The 18,645-nt window shown below is 47.4% G+C and overlaps 1 protein-coding gene across 1 annotated transcript in view; it reads left to right on the forward strand.

Moving 5' to 3' along the window:
• The first annotated feature begins 16,487 nt into the window (after positions 1-16,487).
• Positions 16,488-18,645, forward strand: part of AMPD1 (adenosine monophosphate deaminase 1) — a 488,628-nt gene continuing 486,470 nt past the window's right edge. The window contains exon 1 of the mRNA XM_086923284.1: positions 16,488-16,592. Within this exon, the coding sequence (XP_086779410.1) occupies positions 16,571-16,592 (22 nt within the window). The 5' untranslated portion in view covers positions 16,488-16,570. The remainder of the gene's footprint in view (positions 16,593-18,645) is intronic.

Genomic DNA, 18,645 nt, shown 5'->3' on the forward strand with positions numbered 1-18,645 from the left:
AACCAGCCCTCAAAAGCCTTAGTGGCACAATCGACAAAATCAGACCAATCTTGAGACTGCGTTTTCTGGGTATCCCTGAACAGCACCCTGTACTGCTCAGTGGTTAGGCCGAACCCTTCAACGAGTGTATTTTTCAAGACTTGGTAATCGTTCGCATCCTCCACCCTTGTGGTGAGGAGCTTGTCTCTTCCTTTTCCTTCAAAGGAGAGCCACAAGATAGCTGCCCACTGACTCTGGGGAACGCCCTGCACAGTGCAGGCCCTCTCCAAAGCAGTGATCCATTTGTGGATGTCGTCCCCTTGTTTAAAGGGGGGCACTATCTTCCCAAGGTGTTTCGTATCGAAACTCTTTTCCCTATTGCTAGGTACATTGCTGCCACCAGTGGGGACTACCCCACTTAACTGTTGCTCTCTTGCAAAGGCAAGCCTCTCTTTGGCCAGGGCAAGTTCTTCCCTTTCGATCCTTAGATTAGCTGCCCTTTCCTTAGCTTCGTACACTCTCCTCTGGGGGGACGTCATCCCTCTCTGAGACGAGTTGTGAGAGCCATTGGTTTGAAGGGATCTGCCAGAGCCTCTTGACAGAGATCTGGCTCGTCCATTCCCAATGTTAAGCTGACCTGATAGTGGCCCCAGGGGTCCCCCAGTACCGCTATCATGTTTGCTTAAGTTGGACCTGCTTAGTCTGACGACTTCTACCTGTCCCTTATCTGCCTCATCCCCAGAGAGATCCTCATCCTCATCTTCCTCCCCATCTTCGTTCTCAGTTGCGAGGTGGATGAGGTCAGGATCGTCTCGGGTTCCCTCGAGGGGAGGCATGTCTCCTTCTGGATTAGAATGGCTAAGAAGCTTCTCAGCCTTTCTGGCATCATAAGTCTCGAGGAGACCAATCAGAAAGGAGGTGGTGGGGTTAGCCCCTTGCTTAATCTTCCTAGAGGTACATACTTGTCGTAACTCATGGAAGTTAAGCGCAGTATATCTTGAAGGGATGACCTGTGGAGGGTCAACTGACACAAGGGGAGACTCAGAGTTTCCTCCTTTGTCCGACATACTGCTTCTAGTGTGGTGTAAGTGATGCACCTACCTACACTATGTGTTTCCCTACTGTTCCCTTGCTAAGAGTTGCAGCCAAGGTGTGCTAAGCCTTGAGGAGCTACAACAGCTGGTTCAGTAGAACTCAGAGTATTCTAAGCTTTAGTTATATGTACTAACAGTACTTATGCGATCTTTCAACAAGATATTCTTAGGATACGTGTGGTAAAACAACAGCAAGCTCAAATCCCACCGCTGCCACCAATGTGAGAAGTTGGCCCGATATGCAACGTTCGCTATTCTAGCGACCGCTATGTATCGTTCCAACGACCCTTATGGTGTTTGGTTGTAAGTCAACCTATAGACCAGCTATCCTAGTAGCGTGGATACGAGCAGTCTAAGGCTAAAGACTCGAGAGGGCGTGTTAAGCCAGCTGTTTACCACACATGTACCCCTTGAACACCCAGTGAAAGGACACCACACAAGTGTTATGAAAATAAACAGGATATTTATTAAGAATCACAACAGCCCTGTACTCTTTATGAGGACAGGGTACTAAGCACAAACCAAATCTCTTTAGCAAATACTTCAAGTGCACAATTAAAACAAGTGTCCGAGGACACGGAAAGGTTAAGGTCTCGGGCGGACCCGATAAGGCAAGTCGGAAGCGAGGGACTCGGGACCCTAGAGTAAGGAGGCTATGCAGGCATCGAAATGCCGAGTTACCTAGCCACGAGGGCTGCGGCTGCACAAGTCTTACAGGCGTCGGGGTCTTCGCTGACGAGCCAGGAGCCGGAAGAAAGGAGTTGCTGGCCGGCGACCAGTGCTGAATAGTTCGTAGAGATCCAAGCCTGGATCGGAGATTGATGAAACCTGAAAGCAGAGGGGACCAAGTTCGTACTACTAGCCAGTAGTCAGAGGGTACCAGGAAGGCACCGGTTGGCCGTCACCTCGACTAGGTGAGTGGGCGACGCTAGGCTCTGCAGTCTCACGGACCAGGAGGCGTTGTCGGCGACCACGGTGGAGGTGCGAGCTGTCCCACGAAGGATGATGCTGTCGGCGTCGCTGGGCCCAGGATGGGGCAACAAGCCTTGGCAGATCTCAGGGCCACGGGGTGGGCCTAAGATGGCGTCTTGAGTGGACCAGGAGGGCCCGGGGTGCTTCTCGCAAAGATGGAAGCAAGGGCCAGTCTGGAGCAACCAGACCGGCAGTGATGATTCTCGGATGTCGTCACAGAAGGGCACAAGCCAGCGGCGAGTGACCAGACAACGTGCTGAGCAGCGAGCAGAAGGGCCCCACGCAGATCGTGGAGATGCTGGGAGACTGCACTTCGGTGCTAGAGCGGCTCAGGGTCGGGGCTTCTCGGACCCCAGAGCACTCACCAGAGAGTTACCTCGATGGTCGTGCTGGTTTTTAAGAGCGTGCAGGTTCTGATGATGGCCGGTCCCTCGAGGTCTCGTCGCACCCACAGATCACAGCTGAGCTGATGACGTGGGTAGAGGTCAGAGGTGCCAGGGAAGCCGGTTCTCGTCGAGCTGGGCCGTCGGATCCTTGAGGAAGGACTTACAGCAAACCGCAGAGTTCTTAGTTGGTGCCCGCTGATGCAGGGTGACTACTCCTTAGCCACAAGGGAGAAATCTTGAGAAGAGTCTTGAGTGTCCTTTCGTAGAAAGTAGTTCTTGATTCAAAGATGATCTAATTTGGAAGGGTCCCCGCTCCGGTCTTTATCCTAAAGAAAGGGGTGGGTACATGACTAGGTCCTGCCCTAAGGGTGGGACCTGGAAGGGGGGTAGTTACGCCCCTCTCCCCTGCCGGGCTTTCCCCAGGCCAGGGCTGTCGCCCCTGGAACTGGTTCTAACCGGCAGATGCGTAGTGAGCACCGGGGTGCCACTCCGCAGTCACCTTCTCGCCAAAGCCCTACCTACCCAGAATACACAAACCCTGTCTGGGACGGTGCGAACAGCGCCCTCGACAGGAAACCCTTTGTCCAAGTGCTCCTCGCTGGAAGGACTCCCAGCAGCAGGAGGTCAGACTTGTGTCTGTGGTGGCAGCATCCATTTTGTGGAGCTGAGGCTTCAGTTAACTTTAACCGGGGTTCACAGTTACGTACATGTCGTGTCCCTCTAGAAGGGTGGGATACTAACCTCATCGCCAGAGTTGGTGAGAGGGCAGCACCCCGATTCGTATGACACCTTACTCGACATGTCTTGATAACGCGATACCGGAGTTACCGATATGGTACGCGTTATCATGGAACAGCTATTGGGGCTTGATTCCGCAAGCTGCAGCCGGGCTCGGCTCGGGCCTGAACCTAGCTCACACGAGCCCACGCACTCTGCCTTCAGGATTGATAAGGCCTGCCATAGGAGTGACTGATAGGGACTCGGGTGTCCATTGTATGGTTAGATATAGGGCTACTATACCTAAAGCGAAGGGTGGTTACACGTCTTCGCCCCAGCTGTCGTGCAGCCAGTTGTGTCAAATTTAAGAGGCCAGCCAGGGGTGGCATAATACATGCTGCAGCCCCTGGCGGCCCTGGGTACACCTATGCCCTGCGTTACGGGGTCTGATAAGGTGGCCCAGTACCAATTGGTAAATGCACCTAGGGTACATATCGTATTTTAGAAAGAGAACAGCCAGGCTGTGGGTCTGATTAGCAGGCCCACAGCCAGAGAAAGTCGTAAACCAGTGAAACAAAAGCAAAAAATCTGGGTGATCATAGGATTGCAGACCCTACTCTCCTACAGAAACGTAAAGAATCTGGGAATCTAACTGACTATGAATTATGAAACAGTTTCGAAACCTAACATTCATATACATCATTGTATGAATTATACAAAGAGCATATGTGATTAAGCATTTAGGTGAAATGTTGCTCTGTACATTACCTTTAGTTAGGTTTTTGTATCAAGTTGTGCTTCCCTTAGGGGTCGCCTTCGTACTCGGACAAAATTTCATCCTAGTAGTCACACATACAAATTTCTTGAATGGTATATTTCAATTTTGCTCCAGATTCTTTGTAGAGAGACTCATTGTTGAAATGTTTTTTAATATTATCAAATTCAGGGATAGCAATATAATCCTTTATCACACTGTTCAATATTAATCCATCTGTGGTGAATAGTATCCACATATTTTTGTTGGGAAGAGAAAGAGTTAATTTTGATACATCAGCATGTGTTATGCTCTTTGTGGGTATAGATCTAATCATATAAGCTTTATCAAGGTTTTACCAAAGTTGTATTTCCTTCGGTGCTAGCCCTTTCCCCCCTGTGCAAAGTCTTTTTTGGGATATTTGGGGTACTTTGCGCTTAAGCTTCCATAACTTTTTGTCCACATACGGTATCCATTCCAAGTTTGCGTCCTTTTTGCGTCCGTCTTCCATCGCCTTGGGGATTCTAATGAATCCAGGGTAGGTGGATTCCCCTGGGGGGAACTGAGAAATTAGCCAAAATACAGCTGAAGTTTTGGTTTTTGACGGACAAAAATGCTGCAGAAGACAGCGTCTTTTTTATTTTACTGCAAATGACATAAATGATTTGCTTTTGCCCTAAAATCACCATCTACCCATCTTTCAGGAACAGACAGACTTGAATCAGAAAACCACATTTTTCAACACAGTTTTGGAATTTTACTGCGAGATAGACCATTTTTCCAACTTTTTTGTGATTTCATCCTCCTACCAGTTAGTGGTGGAAACAGGTATGAAACCCATGGTGGATTTCAGAAAGCTATACATTTCTGAAAAGTAGACAAAATTCTGAATTCAGCAAGGGGTCATTTGTGTACACCCTTAAAGGGTTTCCAATAAAAGTAACAGGTAAAATTGAAATTGTGTTATAAAAATAGCCATTTGTGTCTACATTTCTATCTGTAACTTTTTCTAACTATGGCAGAGTCTCAAAAGAAATATACCATTACGTCCGCTGAACCTTTCTGGTCGTGGGATATATAGGGCATGTAGGTTCACCAAGAACACAAGGTACCCACAGTCAATATATAAGCTGCACCTTGCAATGATTTTTCATTGTGTTCCGGGAATACAGCAAATCATTTGGTAAAGTATAAAGAGTGAAAAATAGGTATCAAGGAAACCTATGTATTTCCAAAATGGACACAAGATATACTGCCACATGCATCAAACTAAGCAATTGCGATTCCTTAGTAGCGATTATTAAGGAATCGCTATTAAGGAATCACAATTGCCTATGCATGTAGATTTCGCCCAAAAAAATGTGATTCCTAGACATTTCCTAATAGGGAATTGCAAATTGCGATTCGCTATTAGGGAATGCTTTCCCATTTTAGGCCCATAGGAATGAATGGGAAACCATTCGCAATTTGCGATTACCAAATAGGTAGTCGCAAATTTCGAATGCAATTTCAAGGGTGCCAGGGACCCAAAAGGCCATCCTGATGCACCCCCAAAATTGGCATGTGTGCACATGTGGCGCAAACACATGCCCTAAGGGCATGTGTTTGCGCCAAATGGCACTTAGAAAAATGCAATTTTGTGAATTGTTCTAAGGAATTGCAAATTACCATCAAATTGTAATTGATGGTTATTTGCGATTCCTTAATGCAAAGTCACATTCTGATAATGCTTCTTGCATTGGATTTAGGGAATCACAAATTGCGATTCCCTAACTGCATTTGCAAAAGAGGTAATCGAAAATTTTGGCTTTGGGCTTGATGCATCCCAAAAGGCTAATCACTGGTTGCAAAGGTGCCGATTCTGTGAATCGGCCCGTTTGCGACCGGTAATTTGCTTGATCCATGTGCCCCGTAGAGTTTACAAGAAGTGATTATTTGCACATCTCTGAATTTGTGGGTACCCATACTAGCATGTGACCTAGAGGGCATTTCTCAAAATTACTTTTTTCTTACATACTGTCTTAGATTTGAAAGGTACAAATACAGAGAAAGACAATTGGTAATATCACTTGTTCTACTATTCTGTGTTTCCCCACGTCTCTACATAAAAATGGGACCTCACTTATGTGGGTTGGTTTAGTGGCTGTGACAGGAAATGGCCAAAAACACAACATGGACAAATAATTATTTTCCACTGAAAACTGACTTTTTTTTGCAATGTCCCTAGCTGTGTTGTTTTTTAGGGCCCTAGCTCAGCCTGCACCCAGGGAAACATAGCAAACCTGTATATGTTTGAAAACTAGACACCTAGGGAAATTCAGGATGGTTTGACTTGTGCGGCTCTCACTGGGTTTTGTTACCAAGAATCCCTTGCAAACTTCAAAATTTGTCTAAAATAATGCATTTTCCTCACATTTCTGTGATGGAAAGTATTGGAATTTGAGGGGAGAGACAAACTTCCCTCAACCCAGCATTCAGCCAAGTCTTCTGATAAAAATGGTACTCATAGGAGCGTCAAGATGGCGGTCGCACTCTAAGAGTGCTCTGGACCCCTCCGTCATCCGCTGCCATTCATCAGCTTTTATGGACCCTTTCACCCCTCACAGTGAACATGCAGAGCCTTCAGATCTGTCTGATGTGCTTCTGACCCCCGGAGAGTCCCAGGGCCCCCTTCGCCTGCCGCACTGTAGTGAAGTTGCTTTCCCTCAACATGGCAGCCGGCGTGAAAGGTAGACTGCTCCACCACTGAGCCCTAGTGAGTATTGTGCTACATTGTGACCTGGACCACACACTGGGAATCCCTGCTTCTGACCAGCCAAGAGATTACTCCCTGCCCCACCACGCCAGGCTGCAGCCCCATCCTGGGACACCAATGAGCCACTATATGGGCCCCTGAAGCCCGCCCATCCCCGTGAGGAGCTTCACTGTACCAGCTGGCCTCCATCTGGATCATCCTTGTGTCTGCCAGCCTGCCCCCGGCCCAACCTGAAATACGACTGCCTGTGGTGCGGGTGTGAGGCCCCACTGCCTCCTTCACAAGCAGTATTCTAGCCAGGCCTTGGAGACCCTGCGGCCACTCCGCAGCCTAGTCACCACCACCCACGCAGCCTAGCCAACATCACCATGCCTGTCCCTGGCCTGAGTAGCTACGCCTGTCACAACAAACGATACTCGGGGGCATGCCCCTGAGGATATTAGAGTGGCCACCCGTATCATGGGTATGTTCGAATCAGCAATGACCCTGCCACAAGTCTCAAAATCACTGGACAAATACAAGCATGGAGATGCCTCTTTACAGCCAAGGGAAACCTTTGCAGCTCCCGCCTAAACTGAGCTAGCTGTATAGTCTGGAAAGCTTGAGACTGGTGATCCTGGTATTGGTGGTAATCTTCCCCATAGCTGCCAGTATCTATGTGGCGACACAACCTGTTCTCGGTGGCCACACTATATAAAAGATTTACCTAATTATTGCCTACCTACGGCATCATCGTACATTTATTGGCTGCCACTGCTGTTTCTGTGCTGACATGCCCTGTCCATCCACTACTGATAGATGTTGCTGCGTTGGTTGCTGACTCGGGCTGGGCCCTAGTTATTCGGGGTCCAGGGTTGGCCCTGCCATTCATTTCTTTGAGGTGCGAGGCCCAGATCCAGATCACTGTGGACATTAAGCCGGCTAAGTGGGCAACCTTGGTGCTCCCTCTGCATCAATATACCATGGACTGACACCCACTAGCTAGCCAATACAAGCCCTGCAAATATCTTGGAGGGATACCTTGTAACTAAGTATACGACCTCTATCACAACGTGAAACTTGGCCTTGTGGGTGGACTCGGCGTAGGTCATGGCTGCAAAGGTGTTGGTGGGTGAAACCTTCCTCCAGGACCCGACTGCTCGTGCTGCCGTTTCATTGCAGTAAGTGGGCTGGTCTCCCTTTGGAAGTCAATCGGGACACATTGTCTCCTCATCACCATAGTTAAAGACAAATTCAGCAGGCCCATGGCCTCCCAAACTCAAATGGATCAATACACAATGGTCCACGGGTACTGCCTTGGATAAACCGCCGTCACCTGAGGGCAGCCTGGTCACAATCTTTCAAGCTATAAACACCTCCCAAGCATCCGTGGAAACAAAGACTGGAGAGGTAGGTGCCGACATGGGTCTTCTGTGTCAAGATCTCCTCAAAGCCATGACTAGGATAATAGAGGCTGAAACACAACCCTGAAGTCACAGGTCTACCGACTGCTTCGCACACTGCAGAATTCCATCGCCATGTGGAAGATGCCAATAATCACTCCCGTAGAAACAATCTGCACTTTGTGGACATACAAAAAGATACGGAAGCCCCACAAGTTGCAGAATTCTCTGAAACCTAGATTAAATCTTGGATGCTGATGGATCAACTGTCTCCCTGTTTGCGATCACAAGGGTAGACCGGGTCTTGACACACAGACCACCTCCGGGAGTACCGCAAAGACCCATGATGGCCATATACTCAACTTTAAAGACAGAGATGCCATCTTGCGAGAGGACTGCTCTCGCCCAAATTTCAAATGCCATGACGCAAAGGTGCTCTTCTTTCAAACTACACCAGAGAGGTACAGCAGCAAAACTGATCATATGTGGCAGTCAAACAAAAACTTCACACACTTAACCTCTCCTACAAACTTCTATTTCCGGCACAGCTTCAAGTTGTCTTTGCTAATACAACCCACTTCTTCGATAACCCAGAGGCGGCCAGGATGTGGCATACTGAGGAAAGGCCACTCCATCGACTGAGTGGTACCCCACCTCCAAAGACCATACCCCCACAATCAATGGAGGCAGAAACAGCTCCCAAGCCAACAAGAACTTACACTCATTCCCATAAGGGGCAAAGCAAAAAAAGACCCAACTCGTCTTTTCCATCACCATGTGTACGTGCCTCTGTTAGACTTGGCCCTTTTTCGAGAGACAACCCAGAACTTTCTACCTTCCTCCTGTATTGTTTCTGCCTGTTTTTGTTAGTTTTATGACTCTGGGCACTTTACCACTGCTGATCAGTGCTAAAGTGCATATGCTTTTCCTGTAAATTGTTGTTATGGATTGGTGTTTCCATGATTAGCTCATTTGATTTACTAGTCAGACCCTAGTACAGTGCACTGTGTGTGCCCAGGGCCTGTAAATCAAATGCTGCTGGTGGGCTTGCAGCACTGGTTGTGTCACCCACAGAAGCAGCCTGTAAAATTTAACTCTGGCCTGCCATTGCAAAGCCTTTGTGCAGTCCCGGAATGCCATGTCGACTTGGCAAGTGCACACACTTCCTAGTCCTTAAACCTTTGCTTTTCTACATATTAGTCACCCCTAAGGTAGACCCAAGGTACGCCTGTGGGCAGGGTGCACTGTATGTGAAAGGAAGGACATGCCCTGATGTGTGTGCCATGTCCTGATAGTGAAATACAGCAAATTTCGTTTTTAACTACTGCAAGGCTATCTTTTCCCATGGGACAGAATGGGGAGTTTGTTTATAACATCTTATAAACTTAACTGACCCTAGGAACAAGATAGAAAAGTAACGTTTAGTATGTCTGAACTCATAATGTTAAAGTGCATCTTTTAGTGAGGGTGACTTTTACATTCTGTGCTTGAAAACACAATTTTTAGAAAGTAGCGATTTTCTTGCCTCACCATCCAGTGTGCCTCTGCTAGATTTGTGTATTGCACGTCTGGCTTTTGGGTGACCGGGACTGGAGAGGGGCAGCAGCTCGAGAAGTCAGATGAGTCAGGGCTGGGCTGAATAGGCCTGATCTGCATATGGAGTGGTGGGAGGAGTAGCACCTTCACCTGAATTGGGCTGTGCCTGCCTTTCACAATGAAGGCTCTACCCACCTGTGCTGTGTCTGGAGCCAGGGATCACACTGACAATGGAGGTTGTTGTGCACTTGCAAAGTGCCCCACAGAACTGGTTTTGCCTGGCACAGACACTCTCTGCCTTGAGAGAACAAAGGATTTTGTGGATAGAAAGAGGGGCACATACCCCAGACTTTTAGTTCACTTCTGGGAAATCAAGAGGAAACTTTGCCAAGGAGAAGAGCTGGAGAAGCTGAGGAGTAACACTGCCCCTGTGCTGTTTGCTATCTGGGTTTGGCCTGCAATGGCCTCATGCTGCCAAGGAAAGGAGAAAAGGACTTTGCTGCTTGCTTTGTCCCTACTTGAGGAAAAGATCTCCAAGGGCTTGAACTGAGCTTGCCCCCTGTTCAAGAGGTCTCAGGAAAAGCAAAGACCTTACCGTGTCTGTGTGCACCATCTCTGATCACCACCGCAGAAGAAAAGGGTAAGCGACTCTGTCATCTAGTCTGTCGCAGGATTCTGTGTCCTGAAAGCACTGCCAAGAGCAACTACTCGCTTCGCAACGCAACCCTCGTCTCACCGACTCCGCCAACGAGCGCTGCTTGCACTGCGTCCTGAGGGCACCACACTCCACAACGCTTTACTACACATTGCAAAGACATCACCGACTCCGTCGCTGCCCGACTGGAACATCAACCGGCTCCGTTTCCTCACCGTGACCTGCCAGCACCTCAGCGAGAACCATCTTACCCTGGTCTGACATGAGCTACATCGTGAGGCTACCGCCCGCTGCAACGCAATGCCCCGCTTCACAACACGACTGCAAAGTTGGCCCGAACCGACTCGCTTCGACGTATTGGTTGCAACAAGAAAGGTACTGTGTCAGAGTCTGTCGATGCTTTAGATGGCCGGTATCAATGTGGTCGGCTGGAATTGTTAGACTCTGTCAAATTCAGTATCGGGGTAGCCCCAGGAGGAGCAACCGAGTTGGAAGAACTCTTTCTTATTGATTTTCTTGCAATTTAAAGGTTATTTTGCACAAGTACTAATTTTCAAGAGTATTGTATGTTGGATTTTTATCGTATTTGATCTTGTTGGTTTAGATAAAGATTAGCTCTTTTTCTAAAACTGGTGTGGGGTCCATTTGTAGTGTTTTCACTGTTTTACTGTATGTGTCACAAATACTTCACACACTGCCTCTGAGATAAGCCTTTCTGCTTGTGCCAAGCTACCAAGGGGGTGAGCAGGGGTTATTTTAGAAGTGTATCCCCTTTACCCTGACTAGAAGCAAGGGTCCCTATTTGGACAAAGGTACCTATCTCTGCCAACTGGAGACCCCCATTTCTAACATTGATGGTCAGCGGTGAGGATCCTGGACTTGCATTTGTGATTTACATACAGTGATTTGTGTACACTACTAGTATAGTGCAGACCATTACGCAACCACATACTTTTTTTTCTGTTTTCTGGTGTCCTCCTGGGAGTATTTTTTTTATACTGAGACACTGGTTAGTTATTGCAAAATGAAACTTGACTTCTGGCACATGTTTATCTACACAATGAAGGAGCTATGTGTGTTCTGCAAGGAAAGGGGGCTGCCTGTGAAGAGAAGGTCCAGGGAGGATCTAGAAGCATCCCTATACAGCTAATCTTAAGTACACTTTCCCTTGTTACATACAGGGATATGCCCATGGATGACCTTCCTTGCAGAGATGGGCTCCCGCTGTCACTTTTGTCCACCTGCACTGTTCAGACCTAAATATGGGGCCTAAACAGGTGCTGTCCTGGAATGTTAATGTCTGCTCAACCATGTGAAGTCCACTGCAGTCCTGAGATATGTGAATCAATTCCTTTACACCACCCTGATGCTGTAGGAGCCACACCTGTTGAGGAATCATTGTCCGTTCCTGGCCCGCCAGGTCTAATATAGAGTCTTCCATTCAGGATACATGCAAGGTTCTTGTCCCTTCCTGGTGTGCCAGGTCTATGATAGGGTCTTCAATTCAGGATACAAACGAGGTTCTTGGGGGGTTACAACCCTCCTTCGTCCCTCCTTCCTCATGACTGTCACGCAAGAAACAGGAGATCCCCAGGGCCCAAGGATTTCTTGCCCTTACCTGGATGGTAGAGGGGCAGACTATTAACAATTCTGTGCGTGTGCACCTCCGGCAGCATGATAAACCCTCATTGGAGACCTCTGTATGGTACTGTAGGAAAGAAGGATCTGTTTTCATGGTCACCCCCACTTTTTGCTGGTGTCATTCTGTTTTTCTGACTAGTCTCACTGAAATCCTGCTAATCCGGACCCCAGTCACTGAGCTCTCTCCCTAAATTGGACTTGGTAAGTACTTTTGTTACCTTCCTAATTGGCTAATGGTGTACCCTTCTAAGTCCCTAGTATATGGTACTAATATACCCAGGGCAAAGGCACACCAGGGTTCTCCCATGGGCTGCAGCACATTTTTTACCACCCTTAAGAGACCACTCAAACTGTGACTACAGGCCTGCTGCCATTGCACCCTGTGTGAGCTGGTGCTAGCACCACTCACAACAAATATAAGTTTCCTTATATCTTAGGTCACTGCACTTAAAACCTATGTCACCCCTAAGATAGGCCTTTCAATCCTGAAGGCAGGGTGTTTGGTTATAAGTGTGAGGGTGCCCTGCTTGAGCAGGACACCACCTACAAACCTAGGAGTCAATTCTCCTGACTTTGTAAGTGCAGTCAGACATTTTAAACATATGGTGGACATCAAGTCAATTACAAGATGTCTAACTATATATTGGCTGCACCAAAACCGGATCCCATGTACTGTAGGGCTCCCCAAGTGAGCTCCCCTGTATTTCCGGTACCAGCCTTTCAGGGTCTAACAGCAAGCTAGTGCTGCTGCCGACCACAGACACGATCCTACCCTCCTTTTGCTGAGCCAGGCTCGAGCAGTGGAAGGTAAAACAATAGGTTTCCTGTCACAGAAGGGTGTAACCACCTCCTGTACCGGACCTGGGGCTAGATGTAGGTAATCACAAATTACCGATTCTTAAATACCGAATTTTACAGATTCGGTATTTAAGAATCGGTAATTGTGATGTAGGAAATAATCGGTGAATTTTACAGATTCGGTAAGATTCATTATTACCGGATCGGTAATACTGATTCGGTAATAAGGAATCACCTTCCCATTCATTCCTATCGGCCTGGAGGCCAATAGGAGTGAATTGGAAGCCATTCACTATTACCGATTCGGTAAATACCAAATCCGTAATAAGGGGAGCATATTCAAGGGTGGCAGGGTGTCACATTGACACCCTGTTGCACCCCTGAATGGTGCATGTGTGCATATGTGGCACACATACATGCCCTAAGGGCATGTATGTCTGCCACATGGCACTTTTAAAAAAGCACAAAATTGCTTTTTAAAAGGTATTCGGTATTTACCACCAACTTGTAGTTGGTGGTAAATAACGAATCCTTAAACCAGAAATGCACTCATTTGAGTGCTCCCTACATAGGATTTAAGGATTCGGTAATTTACTGATTCCTTAAATTAAGGAATCGGTATTCCTTAAATCCAGCCTCCTACATCGCAAAGGGCTAAATACCGGTCGGTAACAGCAAAATTACTGATTTTCGGCCGTTACCGACCAGTATTAGCCCACCTACATCTAGCCCTTAGTGTATTGGGCCGGGGGAAGAGTGGCACTTGCCAGCGCCACCAGACTGCTTTGAGTGCACATTTCGTGCCCTCCTTGCATACTCCAGTTGAAACCAGTTCAATGAGCCATTGGCTCCCGCTCTAGCATGAAACTGGATAAAGAACACAGGGGCATCCTCCCCTCTGTTCGTCCCCTCCCCTTGGAGGGATCCCTGAATCGTTTTAACCCTTTTCCTAGGGTACTTAAGGGCTTACCTGTGGCTGGCTCTTCATAACAGTCATGGGACAAGATTCAGATCCAAAACCACTTCATCTTCAACCATCTGGGCACTTTGGACTTCGTTGGACATCGCTTTGGGAACCGAGACGGCATCTGGGTAGACTTCTCCTGCTCCTGGTCTAGTCGCCCTGCCAGACTTCTGCATCGTCTGTGCCTGTGCTCCATACAGGTTCTTTTCCAGGCCTGTTGACATCCTAGACACCCAAGGGAATCCTCCTTGGAGTGAAGGAGTCACTCCCCTTAATCTGCAGGCAATGCAACCAAGCTGACGAATCTGCTGCTCCTGATGACCCACAGACTCCAAAAGGCTCAGCAACGCAGGCAGTGGTTCTGCAACTCCCTTGAGACTGCACTGTCTTCTCAGCAAGTTTGAAGTCAGTATCCCTCGTTGGAACCACCGAAACAGTAACCCTGTGCACAGCGTTGACTTGCTGTTGCCAAGGCGTGTTTACTCTCTTCTCCAGAGATGTTCGGGCTCCAAGAATCTCCAGCAGCCATCATCTCTTGCTACCAAGATTCTCATCCTCACTGCATCCTCTGCAACGTGGGCCTGCATTCTTGGTGAGTTGCTTAAGGTCCTTTTATGACTCCTGTGCCTTCAACCTGTGGGTCCTCTTGAGTGTCTTCTTTGGCTCCAGTGGGCTCCCCTGCTTGTTCAGGGCCTGATCTGACTCTCCTGAACTTGGTGAGTCCCTTGGACCTTGTTGGTCCCGATACTGCACCTTCTTTGCTTTCTTCGTATGTTGCTACTGCCAAGGCGTCTTTGTGCTCCCGGTCTTCCACAGCATTACCCGTTCCTTGCAGCTGCAGTGACAAGGGCACCGTCAACTCTCCTGCCTCTTCTGTCATTGGGGGTCATTGGTCTTTCGAGCCTCCAGGTCACTTCCAAGTGGCATAGACTGTGTCCCCTCTGCTTGCAGGTACTCATCGTCAAGAATCCACCCTTGGATTCCACCGGACTGTTCCACCGTCTTCTTAAATGGCATCTGAAGTCCTCCATTGTGATCTACAGCGGTTTCCAACATAACTTCCCACCTATGCACCTGGCTTCCCTGGTGTAAGTATTTTGGTTCCCGGGGTATCCACGGGTGGTGTGACTACCCCACTTTCCATCTTCCATGAGGTTTCTTCAGGGTCCTCTGGGAAGGGTCCTTCTTCTTGAAAACTGCAACAGCAACTTCCCCATTGACTTGTATTGAGCATGCGCTCATGTTTCCACTCTGTCCACGGCCTCCGCGGGGTTCCTGGGTACTTACCTTGGGTGGGTCCTTAGGTCCCCGGCCCTTTTAAGTCTTCTGGGTCCATTCTCGACTTTTGTCACGGTTCATATTCCACTTTATTAGTCTATGGTTTGGTCTCCCCCTGGAGACCACTGTGTATTTTTGCTATTTACCTGTTCAATTGTTAAAGTATTGTGTGTATTGTGATAATATCTGCGGGTAGGAGATATTGCAAAGTGTTAGTGAGTGTTTATAATAAATAATTTTTTTTATTACTAAACCGGTTGGTTCTTTTTCACTTAACCTTCACTATATGATTAGTACTGGTAAAACAAGCTGCTTTACACTCCTTCTGAACGAAGCCTGAAGGCTGCTCTCCACAGCTCCCATTTAGGAGAGCTTTCTGGGGTCGTCTAAGACCCCCAAAAATCACTATAAGGTTTGTCTGGATTAGCGCAGGGTGCTTCTCTTAAATAAGTGTACAACACCAACTGAGCCAGCCTCCTACATGTACTGCTGGCCCTTTTTGGGGGGCTTACAGTAGAAGAGGGAGACTTTAACGCAGTCTCGACCCCAGACATAGACACCACAGGCACTCTTTCTGCTTCCCGTTGAACTGGCGCCCAATGCTTTTCTGAATGGACTTCTCTCAGCCTTTGTGACATGTGATAGGTGTGGAACCCTCGCCAACGTCAATACACCCACACCTCCGCAGCACACCATATACATTCTCACATAGATCTTATCATAATGCCCGCTCCAGACGCCGTGAAATGTCTCAGATCCAGACCCTTCCATGTGGTATATTTGACCATGCTCCTCTTCTCTGCTTCGGTTTTCCCACGGGTGGTCCACGCCCCATGTGGCATCGCAACACCTGGTACCTCCAGGGTGACTTTTACACACAGGCCTTAGAAGGTGACATCCAAACCTACTTCCAGATTAACAAGGGCACGGCCAGCTCAATTGTTATATCATGGGCTGCCAGCAAAGCCCCCATTAGAGGTCCCTCCAAAAGAGGCATCAGAGTGAAGGAACAGGCACCTTCGCAACATATCACTCAGTGTGAATCCTGTGCCCTACGATTATACACTCTTGCCATTGGGGACATTACCCAACCAAGATATCCCACTGACAATGAAAGTCACCTCCAGGTTAGACACAGGTAATTTTCGCTGGCCCTCAAATGCCTCTGCTAACTCACTTGAACTGCACTCTCTTACCTGGATGTAGCGTCCTCGCGATACCGACCCTGCTAGTTGAATATATATTGTAGTCGGGCCACAGCACCAACTGTTGGTAAACTAGGCCCACCATGTGAAGCTCATTAAGATTGCCCTGCGCTCTTCCACTGGGGTTGGGCTACCCTCTACGCTGCATTGATACAACGGAGGTGCGTGTTTTGTTAATCTTATTTTCTTTGCTTGCACCGGAGGATCTGATACCCGAGAGAGCACGAACCTGCGCTCAGCCCAGCACATTACCTGCCCTCGCTTTCAACGGCTCCCCCCTTGCCTCCAACCGTAAATAGTGTCATATACGAATACATCATCATATCTTTTTAAAGATGGGATATCCTGTTACAGCCGGGAGCATTGCCGTCGGCTGCGAGACTGTCCCATTTGCCCTGCGACTCACTCGCTTCAGCTGCTGCGCTGGGAGCCCAGGAAGAACCGAACCCTCAAAATGGACGCGTCGAAAGCCCCTGGTAGGAGACTGCTGTTATAGTGGTCTGAAATGAATACTGTTTATAACTAACGCACGGATACCTTTCGGGACACACAAATCCTTGCGAAGCTTTGTGCTGTGTTATGTAAAGATGTGACCATGAAAGACCTACGCACCAGTGCGTTAGGATTTATCAAGGCAAAATGCAAATGATACGGTGGTACTACGGAATGTGATATAAGGCAACAGGGAAACAAACTGAGTCTGTATTTTGTTCTGCTGCAATAGAAGAAATGAGCGTGGTTTTGGTATGTTTTACATTCAGATAGTAAGCCAAATTGTTTTCCTTAATTTCCGTATTTATTCTTAGCAATGCGTGTATTTTGCTGCATGCCCCACCATTTAGTTGTGCAGTCCGCGTGGCGTCTAGTATATACATACCGTAAATATATTAGGGCCCAGGGCGTTGTGGCAAGTGGAGAAACCGTCAGCTCTTACCCACGTTCAACATCTTAACTTCAAGTTAGAGATGGCACTACTACATTTTCATATATACATTTACGAAAAAGAAGAAAGTCGTACCAAGAGTTAAACTCACTAAGTAAGAGCTGTGTTTAAAAAAAAATCTGGAACTTAGAATTTTAAGTTCAGCGTGCATTTTTTTTGTCTACACAGCAGAAGTAACACTCAACTGAAGTTCAATGTGTGAAAAAAATGCTAGTCTACTAGCTATTAACCGCTAATCGTGGGTCCTAAGGAGCATGCTACTCGTCGCATATGGGGTAATTAGCGCTATATAAATACAATTACAAACAGAACACGCAAATATTATTTAACTCAGTGCACCAAAAATATAGGGGCTTATATGCAAAAGTGGCACAAGAGGTTTGTAAATAAGCTTCCTAATGCATAAATACTGGAAAGTAGAACAGTTTCATCTTAGAACATTTACGCCACCATGTAACCAATAACGACCGTTGTCTGGCTTCTCGAAGCCTCTGTGTCAATGAGCTCGAGAGTTTAAATCACAACAGGTGCACTCAGCAGTCCCTAGCACGGAGAGTCTCTTTACGTATATAAGATGTGCTGGCAGATCAGACAGAGGCATGTGGTGGGTGGGGAAGGCGGATACATGATAGGCAAGCACTGCATGCCAAGGCATGCAGCTGAACCTGCTATGCATCTATTATAGGTTTCCTTTGGTGGTAAAAGGGAAAGCATGGTCTAGTGGTGAACTGTGAGGTGTCCAGAATCAGGCATTTAAATTATCTAAGAATTCCTTAGTCGAAGGGGTACTCCAGGAGGCGAAAGAGGATTTGGAATTCAGATACTGTTTGGCTTCAGTAACTCAATCAATCAGGGGAATTATACGCGCACTACTCACCCGTAAGGGTCTCAAGGCGTAGGGGAAGGGGGGTCAGCAGTTCTGAATTAGTCAAAGAGCCAGGTCTTCAGCGCCTTCCTGATGGTGTTAATGTGTTCGGGTGGCAAATATTGCCAATACACTCACAGAAGAGTTACACATTTTTCAGGCAAAGCAGCACAACTACCACATTTGTAGTGCTGTGTTGCACAAGGGAAAAACACAGTACAGAGCTATATCTATTAAACTTGACATGTTACTGCGGTGCTAAAAAACATGGGTTTCACAAAGGTAAACTGAGACGAAAGGCAAGCTTTACGGCTTTCGGTATTCACAAAGGGGATTTATGAGTAGTAAAGTTAGACTTTTGTCCCAGTTAAACTTAAGTTTTGGTTTTGATTCTAACTGAGACCAAAACTTAAGTTACACTGAGACAAAAGTCTAACTTTATTCCTCCTAATAGCCCTTTGGGAATTCCGAAAGTCGTAAAGTTAGCCTTTCGTCACAGTTTACCTTTGTGAATAGGGCCCACACCGTGGTACAGAGATAAGTGTGTTCTCTCAAGCCTAGGGTTTATACTGAAAGCAAATCATTTTAGTACCAATTGCGATGCCTCGGCAAACTCAGAAGGATTCCAGGCATTGGATGTTTGGTGGGTACTTCAACACGCATGCACTACATGTGTGTTTTTTGGAGAAATGAAATCAGTTCCATATGTTAACGCCTGCTT

The sequence above is a fragment of the Lissotriton vulgaris genome, chromosome 5 (genome assembly GCF_964263255.1).
Source record: "Lissotriton vulgaris chromosome 5, aLisVul1.2, whole genome shotgun sequence".
Taxonomy (NCBI): Eukaryota; Metazoa; Chordata; class Amphibia; order Caudata; family Salamandridae; genus Lissotriton; species Lissotriton vulgaris.